Raw genomic sequence first — 11943 nt, forward strand, 5'->3', positions numbered from 1 at the left:
ATTACTTCAGAAAGTGGCTGCCAGCCTGACCTCTCGGATAGGGAAATGAGAGGATGCTAAGGCCCTACAACAAGGTTGGCAGTTCAAATCTACCCAGTGACTCCATGGTTAAAAAGACTTCATGATCTGGTTTTCTCCATCTGTACACAGGCCTAGGGCGCTCCTGGCCCATGTGCCTGGGGGAAAAGGTCAACCAAAGTGAAGACGGAAAGGGATGGATGCAGTGGGATCATTGCATTGGCGAGCATGGACTGCCAGAAGGATAAACAAATCAATCACAGAGGAGACCCAATGAGAATGCCCCATAGAAGTGAGGGTGGCGAGGCTGATGTTCTCACCTTGAACGTGCCTTCCGGAAAGACCAGTCGTTAGGAAGGCAGACCGTGTTTGGTCAAGTACAGGGTCATCAAAGACAACCCCCAATGAGATGAATTGACAAATATCCATGACAGTGGGCACACACACACACACACACACACACACACACCGATGACCACAAAGATGACACAGAATGGTGCAACAATCTCTTGTTATCCATAAGGTTGCCGGGAGTTGGAACAGACAGTCAGCAACTAACAAAAGACGCTGGTGTCTGCTCGGTGTACCATCCAGATTTGTGCAGGCGGAGAAAGCGAAGCCCCAGAGAGGGCCAGAGGAATTCTGTTGTTAGGGCCTGTTGAGCCCGACTCCTGGCCACCTGTGCACAGCAGACTGAAGGGCTGCCCTGTCCTGCACTGTCCCCACGGTCCATGCTGTATTTGAGCTCATTGCTCAGCGACTGTGTCAATCCATCTCAAAAAGATCTTCCTTTTTGGGCTGCCTCTCTACTCTGCCAAATACGATGTCCTTCTCCAGGGACTGACTCTTCCTGAGAATGTGTCCGGTGTAGGTAAGACTAAGTCTTGCCTTCTTCATTACTCCCACAGAGCATTCAGACTGTACTTCTCTCTACACAAGACAGTTCCTTCTTCGAGCACTCTGTGGTTTGTTCGATATTCTTCAACACCATCGTAATTCAAAGGCATCCATTTTTCTTCAGTCTTCCGTCTTCATTGTCCAGCTTCCTGGACAGTACAGGGGGTCGATCTCCCTTCTACTGTCCCATGATTGGGTCTTTGAGTGAAGAGCCTCAGGAAGATGAGTGGGGCCTCCCTGGAAGACCAAAGCAGTGTGTTCGGCTGGGCTGACTAGAGAAACAAATCCAGCGACACTCGTGTAGGTATGAGAGAGCTTTAAATCAAGAACAAATTACGCATCGAGAAAACAGCCCAGCCCAGTCCAACTCATGTCTGTAAGTCTGATACTAGTCCATCAGTCCCTCTTCAGACTCACACAGCCACAGCAACGATGCAGAATGCAGGAAGGTCAAAGGCCGGTGGGTGAAATGTCGTGTGGCGCCAATGGTGCTGAACACATCCCAGAACTCTGGCAGCAACCAGGGTCCACCGGGAGGGAGATGAAGGCAGAGGAAGCGGTGGAAGTTCCCAAGATACTCCCTTATGAGAAGGCCACGCCCAAAGGAGCCATCATCAGGCTGTGACCTGATTGACAGGCTAAACTCCACCCCTACACTCTATCTTCAGGTTGACGTGGCATTAGGTAACTACCACAGGCAGCTTGAGGGTCAGCCCAAGCTGAAACTCCAGCCGCAGCTGAGCCACTGATTCATTGTGTGTTCTTCAGCAAGCCTGTCCCTCCTGGGTCCCATGTTCTTCCTGGAAGGATAATTACTCAGGTGTAAGGAACACAGGATATTCTCTGTCAGACTGAGTGCATCGTTCAATGATATTCAGCATCGGGGGTAAAGAAACTGCCAGCCTGAGGTGAAGCCTGGTGTCTTTTAAACAAAGGAGGCCCAAGTGGAGCTAGCTGGCTGGTCAAGGTTGGAAGTCCGTCTTCTCTTTCCTTCTCCAGGAGGTTGGGGATGGGTGTTGTTAGAGCTATCTCTGGGCAGCTCCTCACTGGGTGTAACCTAGGGGTTGTGGGTGATGTGGTGTTTGTTTAAAGTGAATTTCCACTGTTCATTTACTTGGTCCTTCAACCGTGCTATGAGAGAAGACTCGGGCAGCGTAAGAAAGGGGAGAGAGGAAGGGCTGGGCCGCTCATTTAGCCAGCGAGGGTTGGGGAAGGCCTGTCCAAGGACACTGCAGACTCAGAAAGGGGTGAGCCGGGGAGTGACTGGCAGTGGAAACAGCGAAACAAGTGCATTCCAGGAATGGCAAGGCGGCCAGAGTGGCTTGAATGCCCTGAGCCCTGAGGAGAGCAGAGATCAAGTTCAAGGGGTGGGTGGGGCCTTCCTGGACCTGCGGAGGAGTTTGACTTTGGCTCTGGACACGCGATGGAGGGAGTTTTGAGGAGAGTGGTGGTTTCCGGTTTGCATTTGTAGGGTTACGGGGTGGCTTTGAAGAGGGTGAGCGAGAGTGAGAGCGGAGTGGAGCAGCGATAGCAGTGAGGGGAGAGACACGGGAAGTGGCAAGGGGAGCATGAAGGGCAGTTCAGACTCGGGGCTGGGCCCCCCGTGGGAGCGCTGGCGCTGTCCCTGAGGTGGGAAGACGTTTGAGGAGCGGGGTCGGAGCTGGTCTTTGTATGCATTTAGTTGGAGAGGACACTAGGTGTCCAAGAGGAGCTGTTGGACACATGAACTGAATGCAGGAAAGAGGCCACCTCACACCTGCTCCATGGCCGTGGTGCCAACAGCTATCAGCTAGGCTATCAGCTGAGAGGTTGGAAGTTCAAGTCCACTTGAGGCGCCCCCAAAGGTCTGGAGAGCTACATCTGAACAGTGGCCATTGAAAGCCCTTTGGGGCAGAGTGGTGCTCTGACACGCAGGGGGCCCGCACGCGCCAGAATTGGAGTAAAGTGGAGATGAAAAGATTTTTTTCCTGCTTGTATTTTAAACTTGTTGTTGTTAGATGCCACTGAGCCAGTTCTAACCCATTATGGCCCTTTACAGACCCCAGTCTGGCGCCCTCCTCCTGAGCCCATTGTAGCTCTGGGTCAGTGCGGCTCGTTGGTGGCCCTCCTCTTTTTGGCCGCCTTTCCGCTTCAGCAAGCATGCTGTCCTCCTCGCAGGACTGGGGCCTCCTGTAACGTGTTCCAGGTCCACGAGATGAAGTCTCACCACTTTTGCTTCTAAGGAGCATTTTGGTGGGGCCTCTTCCAGACAGATTGATGTATTCTTTGGGCCGTCTCGGTTAGAGTAAATATTCTCCACCAACACCGTGGCTGAAAGCCATCAGTTCTTTGTTCTTCCTTAGTCACTGCCTGGTGGGCCCATAACAGGAGGCACACTCCTGGAGAGAAGGCTTGGGTCAGCTGCGCCTGTCTTCAAAGTGATATCTTTGCACCTCCACGTCTTTAAAGGTTTTTTAGGGGTGGGGGCGGGGGCATCAGATTTGCCTAAGGCAATCTGTCATTTGCTTTGCTGACTACTGTTGCCACGGGCGTCGATGGTGGAGCAGAGTAAAATGAAATCCTTGCCGGCTTCGGGCTTTCCTGTGCTCATCATGATGTTGCTCTCTGATCAAGTTCTGAAGATTGGGTGCTCTTTCGTGAAGGGGCAATCCAGGCTGCAGGCTGATGTCTTCGAACCTTATCAATACGGACTTTGAGACCGTTTCCCTCTCAACAAGTTGGTAGGCCTTGGTCATAAGCCAGGCAACACATGCTTTGGAGTCTCGTGGCTGTTGCATGCTGGGATAGAGCCGGGCCATAGGGCTCCCGCAGCTGCAATCTTCACAGGAGGAGATACTGGGCACCTTCCCCGCCCAGCTGCTGGGGCCTCAAGTGGCCAGCCACTTTTGGGTTAACAGTAACGTACTTAGCCAATGCATCACCAGCCACAAACCAAACCGCCTGCCACTGGGCTGATTGCTGGTCTGAGCGACCTTGTAGGACAAAGCCAAACTGCCCCCCAGAGGGCTCCCAAGACTGTCTAGTGTTTTCATGGAAGCAGACTGTCCAGCCACCTCTTTCTCCCACGGAGCCATGGATGGGTACAGGTGGCCAACTTTTTGAAGTATCGGTTAGCAGCTGAGAACTGCAACCACTGCGCCACCAAGACTCTATTTCTTTTTTCAAATTGTGCCGTTGTTAAGCGCCCCCCAATTGGTTCTGACTCATAGCGACCCAGTGCACACCAGAATGAAACACTGCCTGGTCCTCTACCAGCCTCACAGTAGTTCCTGTGCCTGAGCCCATTCTTGCAGCCACTGTGTCCGTCCAGCTCATTGAAGGCCTTGCTTTCTCTCTGCCCCTCCACTCTACCAAGCCTGATGTCCTTCTCCAGGGACTGGTCTCTCCTGACAAGATGTCCACAGAATTTGAGACAAAATCTTGCCATCTTTGCTTTTACAGCACATTTTGGATGTATTTCTTCCAAGACACATGTATTTGGTCTTTTGGCAGTCTGTGGTATTTTCACTATTCTTCCCCAGAAACGTAATTCAAGTGTATCATTTCTTTCTCAGTCTTAGTCAGTGTCCAAATTTCACATGCATATGAGGCCATCGAAAACAGACCGTGGCTTGGGCTAGGTGCGCCTTAGTTCTCAAAGTAAAATCCCTGCTTTTCAACACTTTAAAGAGCTCCTGGGCAGCAGACTGACCCCGAGCCATTCATCGTGCGATCTTCTGCCGGCTGCTTCCATGCGTGTTGACTGTGGATCCAAGTACGATGAAATCCTTGACAACGGCATTCCTTTCTCCGTTGACCGTGATGTTACTCACTGGTCCAGTTGTGCGGATTCTGGCCTTCTTTAGAGTGAGTTGTCATCTACACTGAAGGCTGCAATCTTTGTTCTTCATCAGCAGGTGCTTCAAGTCCTCTTTGCTTTCGGCAAGCAAGCTGTGTCATAGCACAGCACAGGTTGTTAATGAGCCGTCCTCCAATCCTGATACTGAATTCTTCTGCATAGAATGCAGCTTCTCTGATGACTGGCTCAGCACACAGACTGAACAAGTACGGTGAGAGGATACAACCCGAACGCACCCCTCTCCTGATTTTGAACCATGCGGCATTCCCTTGTTCTGTTTACACAACTGCCTCTTGAGCCACATACGGATTTTACATGGACACAATGAAATGTTCTGGAATTCCCATTCTTCTCAAGGCTATCCATAGTTTATTATGGTCCAACAGTCAAATGTCTTTGCATAGGTAATAAAATGCAAATTAGGTCATACAAAGCAGCCCGAAGAAGCAAAGCATCAGCCACGCCGCTCTTCGTTCCATCACTCAGAGATAAGCCTCGGTAGAACACATTTCGTTTAAAAACTGGGATCCCGCTGTCCATCTGTTCACCTGTCCTGACGTGGAAGTTTTATAGCCGTGCAGCTATTGCCACGGAGAGAGAAGGATTGAGAATAGAAAATTCATAAAAGCCCGGATCGGATACCCAGAGGGTGGCCCACATCTGCGGGAGGTCGCTCTGCAGATGGGCTGAGAAAGGGGACAGAAGGACTTCTGCCCAGAGTTGCAGGGAGGAGGCCCATAAAGATTAGGCTGCAGGGGTGGGAGGAGAGGAACTCGGGCAGGCCCTCCTGTCAGCTCTGCCTCTCGGCTCCCTGCTCCCCTGCCTGTGCTGACTCAGCTCCCGGCTGGGGCTGGCCTCCTCACTCACTCACCCACAGTCACCATCGTAGTTTGGGAGGGCCTCTGTCGCGGAAGACCACAAACGGGTGGCCTTGAAGAGCAGAGCTTTAGCTTCTCTGAGTTCGGGAGGCTAGAAGCCTGGCCATTAGAAGAAGTTCTCTTTTATCTATTTCAGGAGTTCCCGGGCTTGTGGACTCCCTAGCCTCTCTAGTCTTCAGAGAGCATTTGTCTTCACCCGCGATGGCTTGCTTCTTGCCCAGTCTACTCTTTTTATGTCTAAACAGTGATCAAAGCTTACCCTACACTCAAAGAAGCGAGGACGGCGCAGGACCGGGCAGTGTCTCATTCTGGTGCACATCGGTCGCTGTGAGCCGGAACTGACTGGAGGGCACCTGGCAGCAATGACATCTCACGTATGGGGCCCTGGTCGTTCAGTGGCTAAGCACCCAGCTGAATGTTGGCGGCTTGAGAAAGATGTGGCGATCTGCTTGTGTGAAGATTTGAAGCCTTAGGAACCTCACGGGGAAGTTCTACTCTGTCCCATGGGGGTGCTGTGACTCCCAACGAGTGGAAGTCAACTTGATGACAATGGGTCCAATGGATCCATTCTCATTAACATACCCACTCAAAAACCAGCTCACGGCCATCAAGTGGATTTGGACCCATGGTGACCCTATAGGACGGGATAGCACTACCCCTGTGCATTTCTGAGGCCGTGACTCTTTACCAGGGTTGAAAACCACGTCTTTCTCACGAGGAGCGGTTGTTGGTTTCGAACTGCTGGCCTTGTGGAACAGCCCATCGCATGGCCACCGTGCTACTAAGGCTCTATCAACATTCCAGAGAAAACCGTAATCCCCAGTGGGATGGCATCCACACCTAACGGGGCTCAGAGTCCAGTGCCTATTCTGAGAGGTACATAGTTTCACCTCTAACAGCTGCCTCTTCAGCACAGGAACATTTGCAGGGATGCAGCTCTGGATCCTGACCTACCCCCTACCCCCACCCCACCGCCCACCCTCTGGGGAAGTCTTAAGTGGACCAGGCCAGAGCCATGCCCTTTACAAGTTATTACATTCCACTTCACAGGCTCAGAGGCTGGCTCAGAGAAGGTAGGCAGCTTTCCTAAATCCACAGTGAAGCAGAACTAAGAATAGAATCCAGGTCTCTCTAACCCTGACCCAGGCTGCTACCCCTCTGACACACGGGCCAAAATGAAGACATGTGGAAAGTGACGAGGGCCACATGCAAGGAAGGAAATGGGTTGGGCGGTGGGATTTCAAAGAGGGAAAACTGGAGCCCCCCAGGAGGTAGTGAGAGTGAAGGCAGAGCAGGTCTCAGCAAGTCCGACAGTGAAGGAAAGGGGTCCGTCCGGCGCAGAGGCCTGGAAGACTTTGGGGTGAGCCTGTTGGGTCATCCATAGGGATTTTTTCCCCAAGCAGGCCATCCCCTTGGGGGTCCCGTCTAGGCACGCAGCCGTGCAGCTATCCCGAAGACGGGGTCCGGCCTCATTCCCTCTGGCTGCTTTTGCAGCCCGTGCGGTGGCCTCACTAGGAGGCGTCACACACAGTAGCGTCACCGCACAATGCCAGCGTGACACTGTCCGAAGGGCTGACCCTACAGTGACTGAAGCACATACTGTTTCCCTGTGGGAAGTTATGGCGCCTGGTGGTGGAGTGGTTATGTGTTGGGCTGCGATCTGCACGTTCGGCAGTTCGAAACCACCAGCAGCTGCTGGGGAGAAAGACCGGACTTTCTACAGTCCCAGAAACCCACAGGAGGGTCTCGGTGCATTAGCATTGACTCCATGGTGGGGAGTTTGGTTTGGTTTCGGGTAAGTTACAGCAACAGAAACATTTTTGTCAGCACAGCTTACTTGTAGGAATATAGCTACAAGGCTACACGGCTGGGTTAACCGATCGACAATAATTTTGTCGTTAATGTTTACATAACCTAAGACCTATTGTTGTCAGAGGTCAGTAAGTCTGTCCCAGCTCACAGCAACCTGGGTATCACAGAATGAAACGATGCCCGGTCCTGTGCCCCCCTCCCCATTGTTGCCACGTTGAAGCTCACTGTGCAGCCCCTGTGTCCGTCCGTCTTCTCGAGAGTCTTCCTTTTTTCACCACCCCCCCCCCACTTTACTGAGGACTGAATCCTTCGGACACAGCCAAAATCCGTGAGGCAAGAGCTTGCCATCCTCGCTTCTAAGGAGGCCTCTAGCTGTACTTCTTCCAAGACAGATTTGTTCCTTCGCTGGCAGGCAGGCCGCGGTAGGCGCAATATTCTTCGCCAGCACCGCAATTCAAAGGCATCAATTCTATATTTATCACATATTGTTCTGTGATTAAAATGGATGATAATCATTCCTAAGGATTCTGTGTGGTTTGGTTCTGGAGGAGGTCCAGTGGGGAGGGGGCGGAAACACCAATCCAATGAGCCTGTGCCCTCCGCTCCTGCCCGCCTTCACACACTGACACACTCACGTCCCCTCCTCCTTCCCGTCCCCGTCCCCTCACCCACCAGGAAGCTGGTGGGAATCCTTGGGTGACTCCCTGTCTCTCCTGGGTCTTCTTCATGTGTGCAGTTGGGGAGGAAAGAGGGGTTGGACTAGTGGGGTTCTAAAGTTTCTTCTGTTTCTAAACATCTGGTTCTGGCCCAGTAGCTTCCCACCACCCTCAAGGGAGTTCCAGGTGTCTGTAGCCCTCTGCACGATGCCCATGTCTTCTCTCCACACCCTTTCCCCCATCTGCCCCCTCCCCTCCCTACCAAGCCCCTCTCCTCTCCTCTAGGTCAGGAGGGCAGGGGCAACCGTCCTTGTTCTGCAGAGGAGCCCAGCTGACTCAAGTCCACTTTTGGGGTTCATGGGGGAAGGGAAGCCCATTCTTTAGCCCAGTGGGTTTCTCAACCTTCTTCATGCTGCGACCCCTTAGTACAGTGTCTCATGCTGTGGTGACCCCCCAACCATAAAATTCTTTTCATGGCTACTTCATCACTATCATTTTGCCACTGTTGTGAATCGGGCGACCCCTGTGAAAGGGTCATTCAACCCTCAAGGGAGTTGGGACCCACAGGTTGAGAACTGCTGCTCTAGAACCTGATCCTCCCCCGTCCCTGCTGGCTTCTGGGGGTGCTTCTTTGGGGACAAAGGGAGCCTGTGGACTTCCCTGGCTGGGAGACCCTGAGCTGGTCTGTTCCTCTTTCCAGCTCACACAGACCCGATGCTCACGACTGAGTGACTGGAGGCCTCTCTTAGGCCCCTAGCCTGCGTCGAGGGGCGATGGGGGGGCTTGTACAGCACTCTGTATATGCTCACATATGCTTGTAAGGCATATGTGAAGACCCCCCCCCGGGGGCTCCACAGTGAAGTGCTGGAATTCTGTGAGCGGTAGATGTGCCAGCCTGCCCATCAAGATGATGGCCTTGGACACCCTATGGGACAGTTCTCTTCTGTCCTATAGGATCCATATGGGCTGGAATGACTCACCAGCAGCGTGGCTTGACATGGGAAGGTGTTTATGAGTTTAGCAGTCTGGGACTGGAGGCTTCTGCCCTGGGCTTCCTGATTCTGGCGAACTCTGGGTGGAGTCTGCTTTGCAAAGTTTCCCTTCCAGGTACAGCCTCCTCAGCTAGGTGGAGCGCCTCTCTTTCCCCCTCCCCTCCTCTCTGAAGGCCCCTGCCAGGAGTTCTTCAGCTGTCCTGTTCATACAGCAATCTAACACTCTCCTTTATGCTGCAATTACAGATTTTTGCTGGTCTTCAGCTGCCTGGTGCTGTCCGTGCTGTCCACTATCCAGGAGCACCAGGAACTTGCCAATGAATGTCTCCTCATTCTGGTGAGTTGTCAGGAGCCCAGAGCAGAGGCCTCCCCTCTGGGCTGAGGAAGGTGAGGGAGGTTTCTGATAGCATGGTGTAAACTGCCTGTGCTGGGCATTGTGACTCAGGCTGCTGGTGGCTGTCCCTCTCTGGGCTTCATCCCAGCCTTTGAGGAGGTGTGCTGGGACTTCCTGCCTCTAGGTGAGGGCTTATGATGGTCCAGAGACAGCCCTGTCCTCCTCCAGGACACAAACTGATAACTCCACTCCTGGTGGGACAGTCAGGGTTGGAGTCTGGGCTGCCTTGGAGGCGTTAGGGAGGATGAGGGGGGCAGATTGCTCATGGGAACTCTAGAGGGAGGGCCGTCTTGGGTCACCAGCGTCCTTGGAGGCCCTGGAAAGGGCCACCTGCCTTCGGCAGCCCTCTCCAGCGCCATCCAGGTGGTCTGAGGTGGTACTGGGCCTCCGGGTTGGGTTGGTGCTGTGTCCTGGGGACCAGAACTCAGGCCCCTGGTCCCACAGGAGTTTGTGATGATCGTGGTGTTTGGCCTCGAGTACATCATCCGCGTCTGGTCCGCTGGATGCTGCTGCCGGTACAGAGGATGGCAGGGCCGCTTCCGCTTTGCCAGAAAACCCTTCTGTGTCATCGGTAATAAGGGCCGCCCACCCGCGCCTGACCCCTGACCCCAAGCCCTAGGGTCGACACGGACCCCTTTCCTGAGCCCAGCCCTGGGTGCTGACTCGACTCAACGGGTCCTATCACTACCCCCTAAGGCTCCAAGAGACCCCGGCCCCGGGTCCGGACGTAGGGTGGGCTGGCTCCCTGGCGCCGGCCGTGACCTTGCTGCCCTCGCTTTTGCAGACTTCATCGTGTTCGTGGCCTCGGTGGCTGTCATCGCCGCGGGCACCCAGGGCAACATCTTCGCCACGTCGGCGTTGCGCAGCATGCGCTTCCTGCAGATCCTGCGCATGGTGCGCATGGACCGCCGCGGCGGCACCTGGAAGCTGCTGGGCTCTGTGGTCTACGCGCACAGCAAGGTGAGGCTGGCGCAGCCCGAGGGGGTAGTGGGGACAGCGCAGGGAGACCTCACCTGGAGGCCCCTAGCTGTGGGACCCCCCGCGGGAAGCTGGCCCTTGGGCGGGTCTGGAGAGATGGGGCGGGCACGGGCCGGCCCGTGGGGGTGGGACTTGAGGGTCTCCGGAGTTAGGTACGGCTGTAGTGTTTGATGCTGAGGGTAGAATCCAGCACCGCCCTGGGATTTTGCAGGGACCTTGGCCTTTTTGGGGATGAACCTGGCGTCGTGGTGGTTATGTCACGCTAGTCAGTGGGAGAATGTTGTGGCCCCGCTTCCTTAAGGACTTCGCCTGAGGAAACCATGGACCAGTTCTGTCTGTCCTATTGGCTTGCAATGAGCAGAACCCACTTGAAGGCCATGGGTTCTGGGTCGGTGTTTTGGGGAGGCCAGAGCAGTGCAGGGGCGGTCCTGGGAAGGCCCTCACTGGTACTCGGGTGGTGGTGTGGTTAGTGGGTGGGGGTCTAACTGCAAGATCAGCAGTTTCGAAACCACCAGCCACTCTGCAGGAGAAAGGTGAGGCTTTCTTCTCCTGTGAGGAATTCGCTTCTGTAAGCTCTTACAGCCTTGGGAAACCTTACGGGGTAGTTCTACCCTGTCCTATAGACTTGGTCCGTGTGGGCATCGACAACACACCCAGCGGCTGCTGTGGCACCTCTCACTCTTTGGTGGCTTGGGACTCTTTCTTGGCCCTTTGAGGTGGGCACAGCGCCCCTGCCCTTGTCAGCTGCTCTGCTCAGCCCCGCCGCTGTGGTCTCACCCTTTGTCGCCTGCAGGAGCTGATCACCGCCTGGTACATCGGGTTCCTGGTGCTCATCTTCGCCTCCTTTCTGGTCTATCTGGCTGAGAAGGATGCCAACTCCGACTTCTCTTCTTACGCCGACTCGCTCTGGTGGGGCACGGTGCGTAAGCGCCCTGTGCACTGATGTCCTGCTTCTGGGGATCTGCTTCTGGGAACTTCCTGAAGACTTCCGGTCATGACCCCATCTCACCCCCAACTCCGGTTGAGCAGGAATGTCCCTGCCCCCTGCAGAGGGTCCTCTGCGACTGGCCCCTGTGATGACCCAGTGCTAGCCACTCCCCACACACCGCTCCAGCAGTTCTGCTTCTGCCCCCATCTAATGCACACCTCAAGTTCATGAGACTTGTACCCGTTCCTCTAACCAGCTCCAGGAATCTGCCTATGTGACAAGTATTTGTGACCAACCCTTGTGGGTGGCCCCCACCCCTTCGCCCACGCTCCTAACAGGCTCTTGTGGGTGGGCGCCATGAGCAGCCTTGTGAGTAACCTGTTTGTGCCCCCAGATTACCCTGACGACCATTGGCTATGGTGACAAGACGCCGCACACGTGGCTGGGCAGGGTCCTGGCTGCCGGCTTTGCCTTACTGGGCATTTCCTTCTTCGCCCTGCCCGCCGTGAGTTCCCCTCCTTTGTGGCCCCTCAGCCTCTGGGAAGAGGGCTT

The 11943-nt window shown here is 54.5% G+C and overlaps 1 protein-coding gene across 2 annotated transcripts in view; it reads left to right on the forward strand.

The window, feature by feature from the left end:
• KCNQ4 (potassium voltage-gated channel subfamily Q member 4) overlaps positions 1-11943 on the forward strand; it is a 63341-nt gene that overhangs the window by 27667 nt on the left and 23731 nt on the right. For both annotated transcript variants that reach the window (XM_075539349.1, XM_075539351.1), the window contains exons 2-6: positions 9338-9428; positions 9930-10056; positions 10270-10445; positions 11257-11382; positions 11786-11896. In XM_075539349.1, the coding sequence (XP_075395464.1) occupies positions 9338-9428; positions 9930-10056; positions 10270-10445; positions 11257-11382; positions 11786-11896 (631 nt within the window). The remainder of the gene's footprint in view (positions 1-9337; positions 9429-9929; positions 10057-10269; positions 10446-11256; positions 11383-11785; positions 11897-11943) is intronic.

The sequence above is a fragment of the Tenrec ecaudatus genome, chromosome 1, assembly GCF_050624435.1.
Source record: "Tenrec ecaudatus isolate mTenEca1 chromosome 1, mTenEca1.hap1, whole genome shotgun sequence".
NCBI lineage: Eukaryota > Metazoa > Chordata > Mammalia > Afrosoricida > Tenrecidae > Tenrec > Tenrec ecaudatus.